Genomic DNA, 24,889 nt, shown 5'->3' on the forward strand with positions numbered 1-24,889 from the left:
GGGAGTGGGGGCGGGGAATCGCCGCTCGGGGACTGGCTGGGTGTTGGTCAGCGGGTGGTGAGCAATTGCCCTGCGCATCATTTGTACATTTCAGTCCTTTTATTACTACTGCTGTCATTTTATTAGTGTTATCATTATCATTATTAGTTTCTTTTTTTCTGTTCTATTAAACCGTTCTTATCTCAACCCAGGAGTTATACTTCTTTTCCTGATTTTTCTCCCCATCCCACTGGATAGGGGGGAGTGAGTGAGCGGCTGCGTGGTGCTTAGTTGCTGGCTGGGGTTAAACCACGACAGAAGCTTATTTATAGTCTTGTAACAGCTGTGCCTAGAATCCATTCCTAAGAGACAAAAAAATCCAGTGGTTCTCCATCTCCTGCTGGAATAGCCTTATAGAGGGGCCACTAGAGAGAAGACAAGGAAATCCAGTTAGTTTTATTTCCTTGGGGAACTCAGCATCTCACACGGCTGAAAGCCCTAACCAGTTATCCCGAAGGGGAGTGGTGGCTCCTTATTTCTCTAATGCCACTAGAAATTGGTGCTAAGGTGCTGGTTATGCAGGGCATACCACAGGCTGTGCATTAGATTTCCACTTTCTTATTGTCCATGGCAACAAGGAGCTTGTCTGTATATTCTCTTAACCTTAAAGAAAAAGTTAATTTGAATGCGGGCACTTAAGAAATTAATAAGGGCCAATCTCTGTCTCTGTATAGTATCTCTCCCACTTTCCTCTATTTGTGCTTCCCTCACCTGTTCTTGTTTGGTTTTCTCACTCTCTGACTGAAGGTGGAGGCGGTGGCTGGCAAGATGAGAGTCTGCTTCCTCAGGCTGGGAAGTCCCTTCTGGAAGGTGGAGAAGGGGGTCAAGCTTGTCCCCAAGCACTAGCCAAGCTCCAGTGGGCCACCTCCGGTGGCTTTGGGGGGGGAGGAGGAGCTTGTACTTCTGGTGGAGGAGGCGGGGGCTACAGAGGTAAGTCTGCTGGAGGAATAATCATGGTGTCTAACTTTGTACCCTTCAGAGCACCTGCAGTTAAGGGCTAGAGCTCTTAGTGCAGAGGTACACTGCTGCAGAAGGTGATTCACAGATACTTCAAAGCTGAAAAGTATGAAACCCTCCCTACTCTCCACTATCTCTTTAGTCGGGGAAATCAAGGTTATAGAAGTGTTCCTATGTGATTTAGTATTTGCAAGGTGCGCTGAATCATCCCTTTATTTGTTCCCAAGTTGCCCAGGGAAAATGTTCCATTTCTTTTTTCTGTTTGAAGCAAATGTATTTTTACCTTGCTGAACTGAGAAACCTACGCTGGAATAAGTCACTTCACAAACCTTGGTACTGGCTGAGTCAAGTGAGCGTTTATCCATCAAGGACATTATACATATTAATATCACTGGAAGGTTGCAGAGTGACCCCAGGTGATAAGAGCCAGGAATGAATGCAACACTTCAGAGGCATCGCATTTTTTGCAGCATGCAGCACTGATCAGCTAGCCATACTCTTCTTTCCCCAGGGGGGCATGCCTCTGATAATGATGATATCACAGCTGGTGGGCAGGATGGCATCTCTTTTGTGAACCCCATTGGAGAGATCTTCTTGCATCCCCTAGCAGGTACAATATACTTCTTATTCCTCTTGGTTCTTTTCTTCCTCCTTTCCCCTTCTTCCTCTCTATTTCCTCTTTCCTGTTCCCTCTCCTCCTGTCTTTGCTTTTTATGCATTTCATTCAGGCATATTTCACTCTGCAGGTCAGATCTTTAGCTGTGGTAATTTCTTCAAATATTTCTATAGTGCACTGGGACCTTTTTCCTCTCAATCTCTAAAGCAGAAGAGACACCAGTCATCAAGTTCAACTGCACATCCTCAGTCTTAGACACTTCCAGGTCAATTCACTTCAAGACCTCTCTGTTTGCCTGAGGGACCCAATACCTTCTTCCCTCCTGGCCCCCATCAGGTTTCTGGTATGTCCACACTGTGTTGGACTATCTGCTCTCCTGCAGAGAAGGAGAGAAGTTGTAGGTGCCTGCTGGGTTTGAGGGGTTTTTTCCGTACTGAAACAAGATGGGAAGAACTGAACTAAGCCCACCTGTTGTGTCTGATTCCTTGTTCAGCCATGGAGAGTCACGGTGAGGTAGAGGTTCAGATCTATCTTAACTGCAGCCACTGCCACTCGGACAACTGTAAGCGGGACCCTGACACCAACCTGCCAGTCTGCCAATGCGAGATGGGGGCTGTGCTAGCCAATGACAATGTCACCTGCACTGGTAAGATGTGAAGTTTTATCCTCATTGGATAACATTTGTATTCTTTGTATTATCTCTTCTCCTGGCTTTTTTGATGGTCAGTTCCCCAAGTTACAGCTAGTGGCTCTAGTGAACACAGTGTTATGAGAAATGTCAGTCAAACGTATGACTGAAAATTCCCGATGTCCTTTCCTTACACACTGAGCTGCATCTCTGTCACCATCTCCAACATTCAGGTTTGGATTAGGTAGAAAGTAAAACATCTGTAAAGAGATACAGTGTAAATTTCCTGAATGGGCACAGTGTATCAGATGTAAATACCTCTCCCGTATAATGTACCACCTACTGCTGAGTTATTTAAGCCACAAATCACTTCCTTCCACAGCAGTTTCCCACTGTGCCTCTTCAGCTGATGCCTGGTATTCACTGTTATTTCCTGACACAGTCTCTTGGAAGTCCAAAGCATCAAGACTGTAGAGAGTTTCCACTTGCGAGCAGTGATGTTACCCATTTATAAAAAATTGAAGAATAGATAAGAAATCTGTGTTTTATCAGTTAGTTTTCTATCTTCACAATGTTTTAAAAATTATTTAGGTTTTTCTTTCCACCTCCAGGGCTGTAGAGGGATTTGCTGTAATTTTCGTAAGATGGTCTGGCCATGATCTCTGTATTGTTTTCTGAAATAGGAGCAACCTTCAGAGGGACACTTTACAGCAGCTCTGGTTGCTTTCTGATTAATGCACCTCTATTAATGCACCTCTATTTTTCTTTTTCCAGTGCCCCAGGGTCCTATCCCAGAGAGACACCTGCCTCTCCCACTCCTCCTAGCTGTGGTGGGTGTGATTGTGGTGCTTGGAATGATCCTCACTTGTGGCAGCCTATCTATCAGTAAGAAACACTTACTCCTTATCATCCTTTGACTTGGGTTTTCCCAGTTAAATTAGACAAAAGGAGACCGCCCAACCACATACCACTACTTTTAATACTTGGAGCCAGAGTGTTGTGGTCTCCCAAGTGGATCAGAGAGACGGGGAGAAAGAAGTGATAGAAAACATCACCCCACCCCACTGTTAGGCACAAGCAGAGTCCTAAAGGGTAAGGACTGCTCTGTCCTGGTATTTCCTACAGAGAAAAGAGCTTGGAAAGCCCTCTTAGCAGGCATTTCTTTAGCAGCCAGTGCTATATAGGCTGAAGTCACAGTCTGTAATTAAGCATATAATTCATTCAGGGAGATAGTATGCTTTTGGGGACTTGATGCCAGCAGGATGTCTTGTGGAGCACCCTTTCCTTACCCAATGTGCAAAGAAGCAGAGAAAAGCAGAGGAAACCTAAGTTGCTCCCCGGTGATTAGGACTCTGCAGGAATAAGACTGCATATCCAGTAAGAAATCACTACAGAGCATGGAGAACAGCGTGATACTGGCAAGCTAAAGATGTTTCTTAAGCACTTACAATTATGGAGTTGGTTTCTTTCTGTTCTGTGTGGCCAGCATTATCTTTTCTCTCTAGGTATTGATCTTGTTCGTGCATTTTTATTTGCCTCCTCACCTGCAGTTTATCACCTTAAGAAGCAGCAGCTGGAAGGAGCCAGAGCACGACTGCAGAGTCCAGAATATAAACTGAGCAAAATCCGCACATCAGCCATCATGACAGATTACAACCCCAACTACTGCTTTGCAGGGAAGGCTGCCACTCTGAGCGAGCTGAAGGAGATCCCACGGAAGAACATCTCTCTGCTTCGGTAAGACTTGCTGCAGGGGTTGCTCTCTGGCACAGGAGAGGAAAGGCAGCCTGAAGCAAAGGCAGAGGTAGGGCTTCCATGCTTGTTTTACTCAGCATCAGGTATCCAGGACAAGAAAACAAGGGCCACCTGTCTGACTAACTGGAAAACACCTAGTCCAAGCCAGCCAAAATACGATACGTGTGACACTTACTATGTTCTCTAAGGTATTTTGATTCCATAAAGTTCTCAAGAAGTAGTACAAGTTCATGAGTCTCCTGTTCCATGTTCCCACACACTGCATAGGGTATTTCACCTCTATGTTTCTATATGATGTCCTGGATTACACTTGCCACCTGGCAGTAACTCCCCTCCAAATCTATAGCAGTATTTCTTTTTCAGCATTTCCCGTCACAAGGAAATTTCCTGTTACAAGGAAATGCATGCTAGGTTGCTCTTCAGCTCCACACCATCCAGATGATACTGACCAAAGTTATGTAAACTTTAGAAGGAAAAACTTGATCATTCTTATGTGCATACTCCATCTCCTGAAGACATTAGCTTGCAGCTACCTTATTCTGTTGCCCTCCAGTTCTTTCTTGTCTTGCTATTGCCGTACTTGGAGGTAGGGCCCTGAGCAGGCTGCTTTATTTGTTCAGAACCATTAAGGATCCAAACTCCCTGCTTTAGTGGCAGTGACAGAAAATACTGACAAGTTATTTTCAGAAACTTTGAGATGAAAACAAAACTCTGTTGTTGATTCCATCTCTTACAGCAGGTTCTATTCCTATTCTTGGACTGGATGAAGAAAAGAGCTCAGCCAATGCTGGATCCAGGGACATAGTAGCATCTGTTCTCTCTCTTTTTTTTACTTCCAGGGCGCTAGGACATGGTGCATTTGGTGAGGTTTATGAGGGAACCGTGGTAGGCATTGCAGGGGATCCCAACCCTCTTCAAGTGGCTATCAAGGTCAGTACCCACAAATTTCTTACACAACAATAACTACTTGTAAGAGCCATATTATCTTACCACTATTCCAATTGGAGATTCACGTTTATCACATGCTTAATGACATATGCATGTGCGTGATGCGGGTTTCCACAAATTGCTGCATCCTGGAATTATAAACTTTGATTTTTAAGCTCTATGGCACTAGCAGCAGGTTGAAAGTAAACCATCTGTCTTATTTGCTGCATGCCTAATGGCTGTAAGTTGTGGTCGAACTAGGAGGAGAATCTAAAAAGTGCAATCTGTTTTGTAAGCCCGATTCCCATTGCTCAGGAGAGATCAGTGCCCTCCAATGGGAAGTTGTGTGAATTAGTCACCTGGAGACTGATTAGTTAAAAAAAATAACAAATTGCCTATCAACATAAATAAATACAGCTCCCTTGGAATCAACACAGAACCATCAGTTCACCCCAGCAGGTAATCTGCCACAATGGCTTTTCTGGCACAATGATTTTCTGCCACAATGGCTTTTCTGGCACTCAGTATCAAGATCTGAGTAGCCAAGAAAAAAAGAAACTTAAGGGGAAAAAAATAGCAACAAACAGATGTTTTGGGGACATTGCAGACTAGAAGAGGATTTCTAAATCTTGTATAAAGAAAAGAAAGCCTTGGCAAATATTCGTATGAAGCATTTATGTGACAGCAAACAGTAAACATTTATAGTAATGTTTATGTATTATTACTTCTGCATTTCAGTGGTTTTGAGTGCTTTCTCTTAAGTTTTTCACATGATGTTACTGTATTTAAAAATTTGTATTGTTTCTCAGTTACATTTCCTTTATACTGAGAGTAGTGTTTGTCTACCATATTTGAAACTTCCAGGTAGTCTCTTATTATTGCACAGTGTTCAATATGCTGCTGTGAATATATATTGTGATATCATGCTAATTTCCATGTCATTAATGGCAAGAGATAACAGGCTGGTTTTCTGTGAAATTACTGCTGTTGCCTCAGGATTTGTCAGTTACTCAGCTCTGAAGTTAAGGATGCTCATAGCCTGCTTTTGTTCTTTTATAAGCTTGTGACTCAGAGAACCAAATCTACTTCTATAAGTTCAGCCCAAAACGTAGCCTTCATTAATAAAAAGTAGTTCTATTGTTATTCATCCTGTCTTTCAAACGCCTCTTTGAAAAGATCATGCATTATGGCATTTTATTATGAACTTACCTGTACCACTGAACGAATGTGCATGAAAACCCAGAACAGACACTAGGAAGCAGTTGTAACTGAACGAATGTGCATGAAAACCCAGAACAGACACTAGGAAGCAGTTGTAACTGCCCAATCCAGTTTCGCTGTCCAGACTGGAGGAAGCACCACAGCACAGTAGCAAACAGAAGTAGATCGGCATGTTGTTCAGTTGTGATAATCCAGTGAGCATGTCACCCATTTTGAAAGTCTCGGCAATGATGGCTACTTGTTAGGGCCCTGTCTGCCCACCTGCCCACTTGTTCACCCAGTTCCCTGTAAAGTGACCCCCTGAACATCACCAAAACGCTGCTCTTCTCCCTGGCTGGAAACTGTAGAGTATCCATGGGGCCCAACCTGTGACCATGCTCACCTTGCTTCGTGATGGAGAGTATCAGGCCTGATCTGAGTTTGAAGAAGAAGCAGGTGCAGGCTGGGAATAAATTAAAAAATATATTTGCAGCATACTCCACACATTGTTTGTGGGTATTCTGCCAATTTAACAGATCATCTGCACTGTCCTGTGCGAAGCGATCACTTATTTCAGATAGCAAAATGCAACCCTCTCTTCTGTAGCCCATGCTACTGATGACAAGAACTGTTTCCATGCCAGCCTCGCCACACTGAGCAGTAAACATCCCACTTCTCTGCGTGCAGTTTGGCAGCGGGCACTACACACAGCTGTGGCCAAACCATCCCGTAACGTTAAAACAGAGGGCACAGTAGCAGGTGCTGCTTCTACTGCTGCCTGCGCTCTCAGTTCATGGTTATCAGTGGCAGATGCTGTCCAGATCTGCTGGCAGCAAAGCAAGCTATAAGGCCACGCGACACAATTATTTAAATCATGTGGCTGTATGTGCCATTTGACATGGAAGCATGTGCTGCAATGTGGACATATAGAAAAGGGAGAATAAATTAACACCTGTCATTTTAAAGTGCTTACTAGATCTGTAATTCCCCACTTAATGCCTTTCTTGATGTATACCTGAATGTATTTTGCTCCAGAACACTGTATATAGTTAAATGCACATAAAAAATCTCCAAGTAGGTCACCAGTTTCCTGTTCTAACTTTAACTACCAAATGGGTCACATGCAGCCCAATAAACTGGGCACTGAAAAGATGAGCCCCACCTCATAGGTTCCTGGAGTCATTCACATGCTACATACTCATTCTTTTTTGTTTCTTTTTCCTTTGGTGGTCACCTAATTGTTCTCAACTCTTTGGTGGGATGGTCCTCACTGTCTTTACCTCTCAACAGACCCTGCCGGAAGTCTGTTCTGAGCAGGATGAGATGGATTTCCTGATGGAAGCATTGATTATCAGGTATAGTTTAAGGTTTTTATACTGATGGTGGGCAGGGGGGGGAAGAGTAATGCAGGTAATAAGAATAATTTATCCACTTGCTTGGGTTCAGAAAAGAAATCCAGCCTTATTTTTCACCAGATGGCATTTTAGTAGCATGTGAGTTACTGGATTCAGCTACTTGTTCCTCTCAAACAAGGTAACTGAAGTTCTTCTGTTGCACATTTGTTGTGGTTTAATGCCAGTAGGCAACTCGGCCCCACACAGCAGTGGGACAGGGAAGAGAATCAGAAGGGCAAGAAAACTCATGGGTTGAGATAAAAACAGTGTAATAGGAAAAGCAAAAGCTGTGTGTGCAAGCAAAGCAACGTAAAGAATTCATTCACTACTTCCCATTGGCAGGCAGGTGTTTAGCCATTTCCAGGAAATCGGGGCTTCATCATGCATAACAGTTACTTGGGAAGACAAATGCCAAATTCCAAATGACACCACGCCCTTTCTCCTTCTTCCCCCAACTTTTATTGCTGAGCACAATGTCATATGTTCTGGAATACCCCTTTGGTCAGTTGGGGTCAGCTGTCCTGGCTGTGTCCCCTCCCAACTTCTTGTGCACCCCCAGCCTCCTCGCTGGTGGGGTGGGGTGAGAAGCCTTAATGCTGTGTAAGCACTGCTCAGCAATAGCTAAAATATCAATGTGTTACCAACACTGTTTTGATCACAAATCCAAAACATAGCACTATATGAGCTACTGTGAAGAAAATTAATTCTATCCCACCCAAAACCAGTACAACATCTCAACAAAAATTTCTGCTGGTTGGTTCTGCTGGTCATGTTCAGAGGAGTAAAAAGGCACAACATTTTTCTACAAATATGTGCTGTGTTTGAAATGTTTTCCTTTTCAAAGAAATCCATTGCCCTTTTACTAAGCATAAATCATGTCCCGAAGCCCTTGCTAAAACAAATTTTCAAGGATGAAATGAAAAGCAATAGGAAAGCTAAAGATGAGAGCCACCTGTGCAGTGACTCAGAAGTTCAGCCTCTGCAAGACCAGCACCAAGGTGGTACAACACAGGCTCTGAGCCAGGAAGCTAAGTTTTTAGGTTTGGGTGCTAGGGGTTAAACTATAATATCTCTTGCAAATAAGAGTAGAAGTTTTTATAAGAGCATGTTTGGCAGTTGAAGAAGGAGAAAGTGTGAAAAGCTTTTCCCATTGTGGCTTTCAGTCAGTAGCTAAGCGTACGTGCAGCCTTTTTGCTTTTCCTATCTGTAGAACTCTTTGCTGTAAGTAAGCACTCTTTGCAGTGAAAGTCCTGAGCTTTTACACTTTCTTTGCACAAAAATAGCTGAGTGAAACACTCTGAAACCTCTGTAGGGATAAAGTAGTGAATATGGCTCTGTGTGTGTAGCTTACACAGATGGAACACAGCCCTTCTCCCTGTGTGGCCACTTCGCTTAGACATGTTCTGGCTTTTGATGCCTTTGCAAGCTTGACAGAACCTTTATAAGGTCTCATCTGCATGACCTTCTGACTGTGAACTATGAGATCTATAAAACCTCCCTGGAAAAGATAAGACAGCCATTCCTATTACCACCTGTACTTTAAGTATTCCAGTCTTGGAATTTACTTCATTAACCCAAATCCATAACCTTAAAACAATAGTATAGTCAAGGGTGACTTTAAAATAATAGTATAGTCAGGGTTGATTGTGATCAGAATTTATGCATTTTTAATTTGTGCAACATGAAATTCCTCTTCTCATTGTCTGGCCCAACTCATATCTGCTATTAAAGCATGAATCTCATGACATAGTGCCACTTCCTAAAGTCTGCAAGAACTTTGGCAGCTGAACAGGAGGTAACACTGATGTATGGTTTTTTTAAAGAGCAATTTCAATCGATTACAGAGTGCTTTGATTCACTTAGTAGCACAGGACTCTTTCTCTTCCCCAGCTTCCTTTCCATTTTTAGTTCCTGTATTATCCAGGTAATCACTATCCAAGGGAAGACGCTGCTTTCTAATGACTGAGTCTTACTGAGCTACTTGACAATCTCAGCTTTCTGTTGTAAGAGACAGAAAGCCATCGCATAAGCAGCTGCTGCAGTAGGTATTAGCTGAGTCCCTCTTTGGCAGACTAGATACTGAACTGAGTCCAACAAACTAGAGAGCAGTATATTTAAAATAACCAACGCTGAATTAAAATCCCCACCAGTCAGGATTTTGTTTCACAAATGCCAGTAATTTTTGCATATTTGAAGTGCTTAGCTTTCATGTCCTTCTCACGTCACCCCTATCTTGCAGTCAGTGCGTCCATTAAATTCTCTCTTCACAGACAGAAGGCTTTGCTTTGCTTTCAGCTTTTCATACATTCTGTTGAAAGCTTTTCATGGGAAAAGCTAGGTATAACCCTCATCTTGGGGCTGTCATAATTCAGAGAGGCGTTTTGATATGGCTGAAGTAGGAATTTATTTGGTAACTTGCACTGCATCAGGATTTGCTTCAATCCAGGTTGTCAAAGCTCAAGGCACAGTGAGTGTGATGGATGTTGGCCAGGTACTAATGCTGTCTTTCTCTTCCATGTTGCTGTGATCTTGGCTTTCAGTAAGTTCAATCACCAAAATATCGTGCAGTGCATCGGTGTTAGCCTACAGACTCTGCCTCGCTTCATTCTGCTTGAGCTCATGGCTGGAGGAGATATGAAGAGCTTTCTTCGGCAGAATCGACCCAGGGTGGTGAGATAACTTCTCTGCTAGGCTTGTGGTTGATTTTAGTATGACTGTTTTTATTATTTTTATGAATTGGATAAAGGCACTGTAGAAGCCAAGCAGGGCAGCATAGGTGTCCCAGGTCCTATAAACTTCTGGATACGTACATCTGTTTGCTTGATGTAAGCAGATGTCAGTGAGAGAAAACAAAAGCAGTGCCAGTCGATTAGTAACTGAGGGGGAAAGAGTGAAATCCTGTCCTGCCATTCCAGAGTTCTCTGTCAACTGGACTACAAATCAAGGGGCTTTCTTTCCTCAATGTCTGCCTTGTTTTCTGTGCACTGTGATAGTGCGTGAAGAGCTGAAGTTAACACTGATATGCAGTGGGAATTTGTAGGACTAGGTCCTCAGCAGGTGTGCATCAGCACCATATGGAGATGCACAGATTTATACTAGTTGAAGAGCTGAGCCTGTATGTAGCAATGTGACCGGGATTTAAATCAATGCAAATGAAATTATCAAGTCAAATATTTTTGTTTAAAAACCCCCCACCCTTATAAAAAGCTGTCATGAGGGTTTTTGCAAATTATCTTTGATTTTTAATACTATATTGATGCCAACCAAGTACAGTGACTATTTGGAATTAATTAGTTTCAATGTTCTTACAATGAATAGCTGATTCCAGATACGTGTTCTTGCTTCTTAACAGTGTGATCCTGGGCACCTGTGTTAAATAAGTGTATATCTCTGCTTGAGTGGAGACTTTAAAAAAAAAACAACAGAAGAGTTAGGCTTGATTCTACATTATTTCTTGTTGCATTGAGGTGCCTATGCTGGCTGCCTACAGGGGCAGGAGGAGGCTGACTGGTGCCTCGTACTCCTATGCCACGTGATGCAGTTGCACAGCTTCTCCTCTGCGCACACATGCACCCCAAATAGTTACGGCAATGTAGCTTCATGTGTGTATACTCTTATGCTGGTATTAACATGGTGTTGAAAGAACAAGCTTAATCTCTTCTTCATACAGGAGTAAATATACTAATTAAATGCACTTACAGTGGTATAACAGCACCCAGACGGAGGAGTTTGTATATCTTTATTTTTGGCATTTATAGTGAAAGTGGTACAATTTTTGTGAGTAGATGAAGTCTGTGGGCAGCAGAGAATAATAAGTACTCTTATTTGAATATCAGGTATAGTTGTAATGAAAAGAACAGTTACTTTTTAAATATCATGTGAAAACAAACCTGCTGCTATGTTAGCTGGTATGCTAGCAGATAGCAAATACAATAGTTGAAGTCCCCTTAGTACTCAAAAAAATGTCCCTGTACACCTTATCTGAGAACAGAACTAGCCTCATCATTAATGTATTTCACAACAAATTTCCCTGGCTGCAGAGAAAACGCATGTCCATCACAGTCTTCTGACAGAGGAATCCCAGAGCAGAGATAAGGTCTGGAAGTCTGTAATGCTATTTCTCTTCCTTGCCTTTCATCTCCTCTCCAGAAATGCCTACTTTGTAACTACAATAATTCTCCCTGGCAGATGTCCAAGAGCTTTGTACAATAATTAGCCTAGCCAATAAAAATAGTGCTCAATGGCTGTAGTGTGTGTTATGTGGTTTGAGCATGAGAAATTACAGTGATAACAGCATCCAGAAACAAAAGCAGCTTTAATAAGAACAATTTTTTTGATATCTCTCGGGCTTTTGATCAGCAGTGTAGTTAATTCTCCCCACCCTTCCCGAGAGCAATACAGAAGTTCCTGGAGAAACACCAAGGAAGTTGCCCTATGGGGAAATAAATGATGGGATGAAAATACGCAGGACTCCTGGAGAAAGACTTCTGTATTGTTCTTAGTTAGGGAAGTGCAGATGGTGAAGGGCTAGTACCAGTCCCAGAGTCCTGTGGTAAAGCATCCCATTTTTGCATACTGCTCCCTGAGGGTAACCTCTGTCCTTCCACAAGAATGGATAAGTTGATGAATGCTGACTGCTGGTGCAGAGATGTGCACTCATGCATCTTTGCTCTCTCTTTGAGCTCATGTGCTAATTTCTGTTGGTAATTTAACTCACTCTTTAAAAGCAGGTGTTTTTTTTTCTCTTCCATCTCACCTTTTAAACCTGCTTGTCTTTTGTTTTCACGAAGTCCAACACCAGTAGGGAATAGATCTCTCCCACCCCCTTTACCAGGCTATTCAGGCCAGTCCATAAATCTCTTGCCAGCTTGCAGTCATGCACTGTGCTCAGAAGTGAAATCTTCTGAAAGTTTTGTGGCTTAAATAAGAGTTTACTCATTTTCCTGAACTCTTTACTTTGATCTGCTTATGTTCCTCTTTGCTCCTGACTCATTTAACCGTTCCCCCACTCTGTATGTAATGTCTCTCCCTTTCCCTTCTTCTGTTCCTTGCTGATTATCCCCTGCCTGAATTATATTCTTCTACTCCACTATTCTTCCCTCACCATTTTCTGTGTGTCCTTTTCTAGAATCAACCATCCACGCTAACAATGCAGGACCTGCTGAACATAGCTAGGGATATTGCCTGCGGCTGTAAATATCTGGAAGAGAATCATTTCATCCACAGGTGAGAAGAAACAGTCCCTTCTGAGGTATCTCAAGGTGTGTGAAGCTCACACGGTTTCTATTTGCAGTGCATTAGAGAGAACTAATCTCCAGGAGGGAGACGGAGATTTCCTCTACCAATACAGGCTTGTGCTTAGATCTCAGGGCTGGTCTCACTGGGTTTTGGTAGGAGTTAGGCTCTGCGCTGCTCTTTGCGCTGCTGGGGAGAAAGGAATCTTCTGCTCAGAGTGACCGTTTCCAAGTGTTAACTTTCAGGTGCCTGCAATGTAGACACATTTGAAATTAGCCCTGTAGTCCACTAGATGGTAGTGTCACTCTGTGTTAGCTTGTAAGACTATAAGGTATCATTTCTCTCTTTTCTGATGTCCCTATCTTGCCTTAATGCTTTGCCTATCTCATCAGCACAGGACAGCCCATCATATTTGAGCCATTGACTACAGAAGTGTAGAACAGGGATAATAGGAGGTAAAAACACAACTCTAAGGCTTCCTTCCCAGCTCAGCAGCTGACCTGCTGTGTGGTCTTGGGGAGCCCGTATTTGTCTGTTCACACCTCTTTTTCCTCTTTGTAGAGCAAAAAAATGTTGCTATGGTAGGCTTCAAATAAGAATGAAATATTGTAGAACAGGCGAAGGTGATTAGAGGTAGCCTTTTAAAATTCCCAGTTGGGTATTGGACTCCTTTGCTTCTGATTAAGAGTTGTTTCAGTTCATAATGTTCCCAGGCATAGTGTGCAACTGAATTCTTTCCCGAGTATGAACTCCATGCTGAGTTCAGCCCTTGTGTGTAAGGGAAAGAAGAGGCCTGCACACAAGAGGGTCACACAGGCTTTAACTAAACTGACATGCAGCCCGGAGTTACGCAAGTAGACAACTGATTTGCCCACATGCACAAGCACGTGTGCGTACACATGACATCGCACAGAGCAAAGAGGCAGAGCTAGGCAAGAGTGGGTAGCGATTCGAGAAACTGAGGGAAACAAGTGGCAAGCAGCAGTTGGAGCAAAAAACCATGAGATTGAGATATGAGATATGTTATGGCTTTATGATCAGAGCATGAGAGACAGTTTTCAGTCTCCTTTATATTGGAGCAATAAATAAGTTCCTTTGAAAAAAGGATTAGAGTTTGCTGTCATTAAAAAAGAGCAGTAAGAGCGTGCAATAAGTTTTGGCTCTTGGATATCTTAATAAGTACATGAAAGGATCTGTATTCTAATTGGAAACTTCAGAGTTATGCACTACAGCATTATTTTTTAAAAATCCTTACTGTAATAGTAATAGCCTTCATCAACCTCCACCCACCCTGATCTATTGAATTTATGTGAAGGGCCAATTTTTGCTCGTACTGCAAGAACGCCAATAGAAACTCAACAGAAATTTTCTCCACAAGTGTTTTATAAAACCAATTTTCATATCTCCCGCCAGGTAGATGTTCCCTGGTTTTCTTATCATATGTCACTGAGGCCAGCGGTCATCACATAAAGCTTCTAACATTTATGTCAACAAATGGGACAGGCCAGCTGTTAGCTGACAGCACAAGACCAGTCTCCATTTCAGGAGAGAAATGGAAGAAACTAGTGTTTGATTCTTTTAACAGCAGCATATCACTTTAAAAAAAACTCTCAGGGTCAGGTTTTGGACTGTTAGATCTCTAGTATAAGCAACCTAGGAATAGACTCGTTTTGTTTCAGCCAACAATTCAAGAAATCAGTATAGAAAGAATTTTGTTTAGGTTCCGTATTAGTATTTTGTCAGTGATGCCAGTATTACTTAGAGTGGGTCGGGAAGGGAAGATTATCCTTACAGATAAAAGGTATCCTAGGGGGAAAAGGTAGCGTAGTGGGGTTATGGAGATGTCATTAAGGGCAGCTCTTGTCATCTAGGAGTCACAGCTGATGATGGCAGAGAAAGCTGAGCTTGATTTCCAAATCCTGAGGGATTTTTTAAGGCTGGCAGTGGGAAGAAACATATGAGTTGTTCAAGGAGCTCATTTTTCTTGGCAGTCAACAGGACCCCCACAGTGCTATGTTTTTTAATTAGTTCCTTTGCAGAATGCGTATTTAAAATGAATGCAAATCCTTCAGTCTTGGCCATGCAGTCATCACTGCCATTTGCCACAAGCTAAACCTGCGCCCAGCAAACGGCTGCTCCCATATGTAGCTTTGCTTGGTTCCACAGGAGATACCCAGAAGCAACAAAGCAACAGTTTACTGAATCTGGTCCTACATTGACTTTTCAAGCAGTTTACTAAGACCAACCAATAGCATCACATCTGTAACTGATGGAGACACTGCTGAGATGCCACTCTTTAAAAAAAATAGAGCAAGAAAGAAATCTATCATAATGTGGTTGAAGCAAAAGAGGTTGGATCTGTCCCTGGTCTGACACTGACCCTGTTTTCTGCCTTAGTGAAAGGAGCTGGGAGTGGGGAATTCTTGGAAAACACGGGGAAGAAAATGTAATGTAAATACAGTTTAAGAATTGTGGTTAATAAAAATGATAATGTAGCTGGCATTATTTCTTATTTTTAATAAGGCTCTTTTCATTTGTGTAAAGATGACTCAAGGCTTGCAGGACTAATACTCTCTTTACTCCTTTAGCTACTTAAGAGTTTAGAATTAGAATTAATAATTTTTATTTTTTTTAAAGAGATATAGCTGCAAGGAATTGCCTTTTGACCTGCAGTGGAGCAGGACGAATAGCCAAGATTGGTGACTTTGGGATGGCTAGGGATATTTACAGGTAAGTGAAAGGCCATTTCAGTCCTGTGAATAACTTTATAATCTGTATCATTTTGACCGGTTTGAACTGTCTCATGGAATCTGAAGCAGTGGAACAGTCCGTTATGTGTCTGAATTTGATTACCAGTTAACTAACTGGAGTTAACAGACTATAAATTAACAAATCTATGCCTACTAGCCAAATACCCTTCAACTGTGTTTATTCCAGCCTAGGCCTCAGGGAACACTGCAAACACATGTGGACACTAAACCAAGCATAGACAAATTTATTAGCTAGTTCATCATAAATAATGCTAAATTTAAAAAAAAACCAACCATAATTCTCAGTTTATGATGTCAAGATGACTTGCTGTATCAGCACCCTGTGCTCAGCGTTGGCAAACATGATGTCTTCAGCTGAGCACCTACAACATCCTCAGTTTCTATCCCAGTTGCAAAGACGGTATAAAATACTGCTTCAATGCACTGTTTGTGTTGATGACTTTTCCTTTTTCTCACTTGGCTCCCATTGCCACCTGTAATCCCCAGCTGCTGTTGCTGTGGTGATAAGATCTTTTACATATCTGAGCCCTTTCAGATTGTGTGACATTCTCCATGCTTTTTATCTTTCCTAGAGCAAGTTACTACCGCAAGGGAGGAAGAGCCATGCTTCCTGTCAAGTGGATGCCACCAGAAGCTTTTTTAGAGGGCATTTTCACCTCCAAGACTGATACCTGGTAACAGATGTCTTTTAATCACTTCTGCTACTCAGTGGTAGGGGTCAAGGAATGTATTCCTCAAGAAAAAAGTCTGCTCAGCAGGACCCTTAAAAAATGTCAGAATTTCCCAGAAAAATATTAGAAGTCTTCCCTCAGCATTCAGTAGAAGCATGGCTAAAGAATTCTGAATAAGAATTTTAAAATCTAATGTAAATGAAGGTAATAAAAATTCGCTATACATAAATGCAGAGTATCACATAAAGGCAATCAAGAAGTGAAAAGAGAAAGCAGTTTAGATTCCCAAGGAGTCTCAGTTAAAAATCCAGACAAATACCATCAGATGCTTCACTCAACCCTCAGTATCTGCCACTCAGTTTCTATCAGTGACAAGGCCTGCTTCTATATTTTGTAAATGACTCTCTCTGTACCACCCAGGATTACTCTTTTGTATAATTTTTTTCTGTTGTATATAAAATGACAGCAGACTTAATTAGAAGTCCTTGCTGGTTGCTGAGGAAACAATATTTATATGTTGATTCCTCATGTAACTTGATCTTTCTTTAAAATAAGCACCCCCTCAGCAGTAGAACATTCATGCACAGGTGCTGGGGAATGGAAGCTTTCCAGTTGCTTAAGAACGCCTCTCTCTCTGTACAGTAGATTCTTCAATATACTGTACTGAGACATTCCCTTAAATGCCACACTGACCCAGTTTCCTGAAGTTGTTAGTGATGCCAGAAGACAAGGGATTGCTTATCAGCGCCTAACTTTGAGCAGCCAGTACTAAGTATTTTGAAGGAAAGTGCTACAGTTCCTGTAATAGGCTATTATAAGTAACATGCATGTACTGGAAATTTCTTCCACCTTTGCAGCAAATAGTGAATCTAACAAGTCTGACCCTGCTGAAGTCCTGGCAGAACCCTCTTGACTCCCCTGGGTCTAAGTTATAAGTTATTTTCAATGGCACTGCCTAACTAACCTGTGGATGTAAAAAAGGAGAGCAACTGTATAATGAAAAAAAAAAAAATGCTGCTGCCTTTCAGTTTCACTGAATGTCTCTTACTTGATTTTATTCTTGAGCATCCTGTTCCCAAATACCGATTTAAACATCTTGAGCCTTCCCAAGTAAGGTAGGCATCACCATGCCAAATCTCACAGTTCTTTTCAGTTAGAACATAGATAGCAAAGGGTGCTCTGGGATTTCCTGCTCTAGAAATAATAAATGCAGCAGAAAAAAAAACCTTCAGAGTTATTAAAATATTTTTAAACCTCTGTAAAGCTAGTTTTGGAGCTTGAGCAAAGGTTTTGATTGGTTTTTTATATCAAAGTTGACTCATAATCACACTAATTGCGCATTACTATGGTTGGCCTATGGCTTCGAAAGGTTGTTGCTGTGGTGTTACCTACACAGCTTCATGCGAGGTTTGTGGAGCACAAATGAAACCTAATTGGTATTGTTGGCTGGTTTCTGACACAGGTCCTTTGGTGTGCTTCTTTGGGAGATTTTCTCTCTAGGCTACATGCCCTACCCTTGCAAAACCAATCAGGAAGTGCTGGAATTTGTCACCAGTGGAGGAAGAATGGATCCACCAAAAAACTGTCCGGGACCGGTGTAAGTATTTCCTTACTCCCACAAGCCAAGGGATAGTGGGTGTCACAGAGGTTAGACAAAGGCAACTAGACACTTTTAGTCAGGGAATGGTGATTGCCCCCACGGTTAGGTGGGTATTACTGAATGTCTCTTGAACTACTGCCTCTTGTATACAGCTTAGAGCACTATAGGATTTACTTTAATTAGTGGTCCCCTAATGGCTCAGGATCCAAGGATGCAGAAATGACATGTCCGCTTTTGCTCTCCTCCTTTGGGCCATGTACCAAGTGCAGTCCCTCTGGACCCACGATCACTTCATATTGAAACACGTTTTACAATAATTATCTTTCTTGATTGATACTTTTTTTTTTTTTTTTTACTTATTTTAAGGTACCGGATCATGACACAGTGCTGGCAGCACAGCCCAGAGTATCGGCCAAACTTCTCCACCATCCTGGAAAGAATCAAGTATTGCACACAGGTACTGATCTTTGGTATCCAGGTGGATGATAATCCATGGAATGCCAACTATCCAAAGGCACTAGATTTTAGTGCCCAAAACAAGTGAAGAGTGCTGACAGACTGATCTAATTACTTTCCCAATTGTGGTGGTGCTGTTGGCTCATCTGCTCTTTTCATTTGGGTTTTCTGGTTATGCACCCTCACTCTCCCATCTTCAGCCCGACCAAAGTGAGGTTATACTGTTCCTGTGCAAGTGGATGCTTTCAGCTCTCAGCTTGTTCAGTAGCAAAATGTCCTTCATATTGTGATGGAAAGGTATTTAGAATCTCTTTCAAGGTCCATATTCTGACCTTGCCTAATGTTGCTCGAAAGCCACAGCTGAATTGGTATGGAGCAGAGGGGGGCGAACGAGATGGCACAGTGAGTTCACCATCTGGTAGCATTTTACAGCTACAGGCCTCGATCCAACCTCCTGAGGGAGAAATTATGTACTAGTGACCCTCAGCTTAGCCATTGATTTCAATAAAGCACAGCCTCTGCTCAAAGGAAGCACATACATGAGAAAGCTTTTTTGCAAGTCCTAACAGCAATGCGATATCCAGATGGCACATAGCACCTTGTACAACATGCAGGAGTATTGCCCAAACCCCATGTCAGCCTCTGCCAAAATCTTTTTCACTCTGATAGCTATTTCTCTTAAAATGCAGGTGTGACAGTCACCCTGGAGGTGCTCAGGGTGTAACAGATTCTTCTATCTCTTTCAGGACCCTGATGTGATCAACACGGAACTGCCCATGGAGTGTGGCCCCACGCCAGAGGATGAAGGGAGTACAGTCATGCGCCCAAACATTTCCAGTGGGATAGTGCCCCTGTTGGTAAGCCCTTCTCTCACACCTCAGACAATGCCTAGAACACTGGACTCCCACAATGCTGGGCACAAACTTGTACAATGCCCACAAGAGCTACTGGTGGAGAATCTGAGCAGCCGGACTGTTCGAGGGCCCAGCCTGCCATGCCTCAGCGATTTCAACAGCGGGTCCTGGTTCCAGCAGACCTCGAACCAGAAGTTGGAGCTCAGCAATCCACCAACCCACAAACTTAAAAACGAAACGAAAAATCTTTGGAACCCAACTTATGGATCGTGGGTGCTAGAGAACATCTGTCACTTCAGCCCCAGCTCCAAGCTCAAAGCAACTCCAGAGCGGGAAGATTCGGGCTTTGATGGGAATTGCAGTTCTTCTCCTAGCTCTCGGGCATCTCCAGCATCTCCAAGTCGAAGCAACTGCCCTCACCTGGATATCAGTGGGATTGAACTGGTGAAACTCCAGACTTTCCCCTGTGGCAATGTAAATTATGCTTATGATGACCTGTGCTGTAGCACTGACCACCAGCCATCAGTGTTGGCGGAGGTCAGAGCAGCTGTGCTAAGGAGCTCCAGTCTGCATAGAGATGAAAAGCCTTTTTATAAAACAGAGAAAACATCGAGAGAGAGGGACTCAGGTCTGTCTTTGTCAGATGACCTGAGTGTTACTCCAGTATAACAGAAACGGTTCTTCCAAAGATCAGGGAATGTGTGTGTCTGGAAGGACTGCTGCTTATTTCACTTACTTCCTCCATTTAAGTTCCTTCAGATGGGTGATGTTTCAACATCAGCAATGTTCTGCTTCCTCCTTCTGTGTGCCAGATCCCCAGATCGTTAAAGACAGTTGCATTTCTATCTCTGTTCATCAAATGTGTCCCACTGAGCCAGCTTAGAGGTGGAGAACAATGGCATTGCTGCTCTGAATCAGAATACAATACTTAATGAAAGGACTCCTTCTCAATCTGCTCAGGTGAAAAGAAACAGACCTACCATCCAACCGCAGCATTTGGATGGAAATAATGATCAACACAGGTTGCGATTTTGGTTTCTTCGGTCAGAAAGAAGCACATGCTGTGCCAGCAGCAACCAACTTGCAAAGGCTGCTATATTCCTGAGAGCTTTTTACAGTCCTGATGACTTACTAATGATGCTCATGCACTGTAAGGGAAATAAATAAATAGCAGCCACATTTGCAGCTGTTTTATTAGCAGACCCTGTGGAAAAACATGAAAACAAAACTACTGCTCAAATTGGAAGCAACAGAACAGATGAAAAAAAAAAGATCCAGGCTCCTCTGAGCATGTGCTTTGAAAACAAGCAATGAAGAGGAAAACAAATTTACTATTAAAAACAAAACAGTTGGTGGAGCTGATAGTATCCCTTTAAATAGCAAAGGAAATGTGCTGCTTGCCTCATGGTGTTGCTTTCCTCACAGCTCCCGGCATGGAAGGGGCAGGTGGTTTTTTCAAGAAGGGGTGAGCTGCATGGCATGATGAGAAATGGACTGTCTTTATCTTTTAATGGACTTGGGATGAACTTCATTTTTGTAAGTAAGTAAGTACTTTGATATTCTGCAGTAATTTCCTGTGCTATGTTGGTAAGCATTAAGCTGAGGTTCTCAGGTTACCTTTGGTGCACTGGAGTTCTCCTTGGTTTTAGTACCTACTTCTCTGAGGTAGAAACAAAGTAATGCAAGGGAGGGGCAGAGTGAAGGGAAACCTAATACAAACACTACCTTACAGTGCCCTTTACACAGGAAGGTAGAATATCTCAACCATTTGAGAAAGCTAAAACCATGACTTGGCTTCACACACCTGAGCAGGTCATCATTTCATCTTGCCTTGCAAGCATACAGACTTGCTGGTAAAGGTAGTTGTTGTTTGTTTTGAAAACAGCTCATTTCTAAGACTTTCTTCTGTTGCTTAGGGTCTAAACTGATGTTTACTGGTTAAAGCCTGAAAAATAAGGAGAGTGAAAAACTGAGTAATTTGGATTAAGCCTGAACAGTCTCAGAAGCATTTTGTCCATGTCCCACTCCTGAATGTTGCACTGCCAACCTACAGTGGAAAATTATGTGCTGCCTTCATGTGTAATCAAGTTGTATGGTGAGATGTCAGTTGTAGACTCTGGTTCCTTTCTGGGGGAAGAGGTGCTCTGGTACAAGCTTCAGCCTTAGTGATCAGCTGCACGTACAGTCTGAAGATGTGGGCTGGCAGGAGAGGGTTGCTTTGACCACACAGACTTCCTGCCCTCTGCATCATTCGGGGATGGACACTGCTGAGATGTGGTACAGAAAAGCAGAGTGAAGTCTCAATTCATCTTGAGCGAAATGCACCTTCAGCCCAGGCTTACACTTTGTTGGTCTGACTTTGTATCTGTTCCAAGCTTCTTATAGTTTTAGGCCCTTTGGCTTTAGAATGAATCGTTTTATATACCATCATTTCCAGACCTGAGTGGTGATGATGGCCACCTTTCAGCAGTGACCCGCAGGGTATGGAAATAATTCCAAATCCATGTTGTGGAACGACAGACGGTCAGAACAGAGCATGGGCAAATTCCAGGAGTGGTGTGGGGACTGTTGGGCTTAGTGACTAAGGAAGATGGTTGCCCTTGCCTCATGCCCTTCTTTCCATTTCACCTTTGCTTAAGCTCTCTGGCTTTTCTCATGTTTAGCTCATTGCCTGTCCTATCTTATGTCCAGGAGCTGCTACAGCCCAGTTAGATGAGGCAGGAAAGCCCAGTTAGCAAGAAATTTTCTCATTCTTTCCTCTTGCAGAGGCTTACATTTTTGGTCATGTTTCAGGCTGGCCACCTCTGGAACATGCTAGTCAAGAATAAATACATCTAATCTTAGCTAATTGGAATAACATTGGTTTACCTTCACCACACTTACCTTTCAGATATGCATAAACCATAGGACTAATGTAGAGTAGTTTTTTCCCTAAAGGTAAGCTATCAAACTCTCCAACAGTTGTGACTGGGCATCAGCAACTCAGGCCCTGCATATGTGATAAGGCCACAGCAGAGTGTAGCAGCCCTAGTTCAGCTGCAGTGACCTAACACCAGGCTGGTTTCCAAACCTTGTTTGTAACAGGCTCTACCCTGAGCAGAGCACTGGTGGTCATGACCACGCTTTTGCAGGCATATTATGACTCTGCTTTCAATTCTCCTTAGCCATCAGCACAGGTGGGAAATTAGAGGAGCGAAATACTGACCTGTTCAGAAGCCACGGGATGTTTAACTATACCACCTTTTCTTCCTGCAGACTTTTTATAGCAGGCACAAGACAGTTCTTCATTTTTTTCATGTGGAAATGACTATACAATACCCTGAGATTCCAGTGAGAAGCAGGTAAGATCCCTGCTGTCCATACAGTTAACCAGCTTGAGCTACAACTGTTTTACCCATACACAGCACTTGCCTCAACATAACTCACAAATTTAGAAAGGCCAATAGTGATAAAACTAGGTAAGCCACTGAAAAGTGAAGTGAGAGAAGAGCACAGTTCTATAACCAATTCCACAGGCAGTCTTGGCTGCAGCTATGCCTTCATTCTATAAACAAAATAGAAGTTCTTCAGTCCAGCACTTTGTTTTTACTGAAATACCTGTTTTTACTGAATAGCTGCATCAAGGAACTTAGTTACAGGAAGAGCATAGACAAAAGTTGCACTGAGCCAGAATAAAACTCCATCCTGCCCAGTATCTTATCTCTTAAGATAAGACCAATAGTCAGGTGTTGAAGGGCAATTGTAAGAGTAGAGTGAGCATGTAGTGATTATTTATTTCCTAGACATACTTTGCTGGTTTACAACAGCATATACGGAGCCAGATGCAGTTGTCTTGTAACAAGACAGAACACGGAGCTGCACATACCAAATGGGCACTAAAAGAAAGAGCTGGGAATTTTAAAAGAATCTGCATTAGCAACCTGCATTTTACATAAGCTCTCAACTCCTTCAGATGGAACTAAATGTAAATGATCTTCTGTCAGCACAGTTGCCATGAATCTTTGACCTGTAACAGTTTTTCTGTGCATATCTGCTCTCTTAGCTGCTTTTTAAAACCCCTCACAGATAATGAATTTTTAATTAATATCCTGGAGGAAATGATGCTAATATTGCTCCTGTTGTGATGCTAGAATGCTACAGGCTGTCCAAACCATATTATCTAAAAATAACAATCACAATGACACATTCTACAACCTTCAGTCCTACAATTCCAAGACTGAAACTTACTGTTCATACAATCACAGATTTCACAGCGCTCAATTGCTACCATTTCAAAATGTAACTTGCTTGAAACTGTTTTTTAAGGACACACTTTTAGTGCATAACCAATGAGTTGAACCCATAGTATCAAAATTAGATTACTTTGGCAATTGAAAGCCAAAACCTGATTTTATTTCCTAGAGGAATGACATGAGCTGGAGATCTGGCATTAATTCAGTCCTGTAATCCATGTGAAAAGCCTTCCACCACTTGCCCACTAGAGAATCAGCCATTCATAGGATTATTATAAATTGTTCTTCCTGAGGGGTGTCTGTCTTTTAACATGTTACCAACTTGTTCTTAGGTTTGTGTGTATATAGTTGTTGGGGTTTTCTTCTTCTGGGCTCAGCATTAGTACTTTATGTTGCTTCATACAACCTCATACCTACCTTTTAAAGAGGGGACTGAATAACAAAAAATGAAATAATAATGCAAATTTCAATTTGTCTTTCTCTGCTTTCTTTTCATATTTGTTGATATTTGTGCTTCAGATTTTTTTGTTATCTTTTCTCTCCTCAACTGAAGTGATTTGTATCATCATTTTCCCTTTCAAGAAACAGAATTTTTAACTGCACAGATTTAAGGTGTCCCCCTCATATCAATCCTTTTCCTGAGGTAAGTTCTCTACTGATTTGCCAATGGCAGGTGTGCACTAAGAAAGCTTTACAAGTCTAATGAAACAGTTATGGGCTTCTGCAAACGTACCTTATTCCACCTGCAATACCCCTACTTACCTGAAAGAGAAGAAAACGCTACTGATGGGAGTACAGTTTTCCCCAATGGATTTGCATCTCCACCGCTGTGTCAGCCAGGGACCACACTTCCTCAGACCCTTGAGCAGCAGAGCTCTGCAAGGCAGTTTCTCCTGTAGACATGGCCATGCTCTCTCCTCCCGGTTGCCTACCCTTTTCAATCTGAGGCAGAGACCTTAGGCATGACATCACTAACATCTTCCCATCTCGTCATGTGACTTTTTCATTTAGTTGAATTGGTTTTGATTTGTCATTACTTCTGACCATGGCAGCAATTCTTGCCAACTTACCTTTCTGGGTGACTACTGTACATAAGTAGATGACACACCTGCTTCTATGCAATTTAAACCTGGACAAGTGTACACTTCTATATTTGCAACACAAAATAAAGAGACACTAACAGTGGCTATTTGTTTCCCTCTCTGCGAAGTACTCTGCACACAGGTAAGAGGACTCTCTCTTGCTGAGAAGTGTTGCCAGTCCTGGAGGGTTGACTGCTTCTTCCCTGGTGCCACACAAAACTGCCACGTGGAACAGTTAACTGCTCCGAGTCTGCCAATTGCCTTTTGACATACAATGTTTTGATAGACTGTAGGCTATGAACTGAGATTTCTGAGACAGCTTACCTCTAAGGAAGCTTTCAAGCTTTGCGTGGATCAGGTTCTAAAGCAAACGTACCTAATGGGTTTTGGAACCAAGCTCCAACGTTAGCTTCTAGATGTCTTGGAACTGGTTTTGGTTTAGGAAATGTTAGATGCTAAAGACTAAAAGCAC

The 24,889-nt window shown here is 42.4% G+C and overlaps 1 protein-coding gene across 1 annotated transcript in view; it reads left to right on the plus strand.

The window, feature by feature from the left end:
- Positions 1–24,520, plus strand: part of LTK (leukocyte receptor tyrosine kinase) — a 102,057-nt gene extending 77,537 nt beyond the window's left edge. The window contains exons 15-28 of the mRNA XM_069784727.1: positions 787–969; positions 1,508–1,606; positions 2,106–2,258; positions 3,015–3,125; positions 3,791–3,977; positions 4,835–4,925; positions 7,413–7,477; positions 10,057–10,186; positions 12,645–12,742; positions 15,389–15,481; positions 16,095–16,196; positions 17,656–17,790; positions 18,160–18,250; positions 18,996–24,520. Of these exons, the coding sequence (XP_069640828.1) occupies positions 787–969; positions 1,508–1,606; positions 2,106–2,258; positions 3,015–3,125; positions 3,791–3,977; positions 4,835–4,925; positions 7,413–7,477; positions 10,057–10,186; positions 12,645–12,742; positions 15,389–15,481; positions 16,095–16,196; positions 17,656–17,790; positions 18,160–18,250; positions 18,996–19,772 (2,315 nt within the window). The 3' untranslated portion in view covers positions 19,773–24,520. The remainder of the gene's footprint in view (positions 1–786; positions 970–1,507; positions 1,607–2,105; positions 2,259–3,014; positions 3,126–3,790; positions 3,978–4,834; positions 4,926–7,412; positions 7,478–10,056; positions 10,187–12,644; positions 12,743–15,388; positions 15,482–16,094; positions 16,197–17,655; positions 17,791–18,159; positions 18,251–18,995) is intronic.
- The last annotated feature ends 369 nt before the right edge of the window (positions 24,521–24,889 follow it).

The sequence above is a fragment of the Haliaeetus albicilla genome, chromosome 5, assembly GCF_947461875.1.
Source record: "Haliaeetus albicilla chromosome 5, bHalAlb1.1, whole genome shotgun sequence".
Classification (NCBI taxonomy): Eukaryota; Metazoa; Chordata; class Aves; order Accipitriformes; family Accipitridae; genus Haliaeetus; species Haliaeetus albicilla.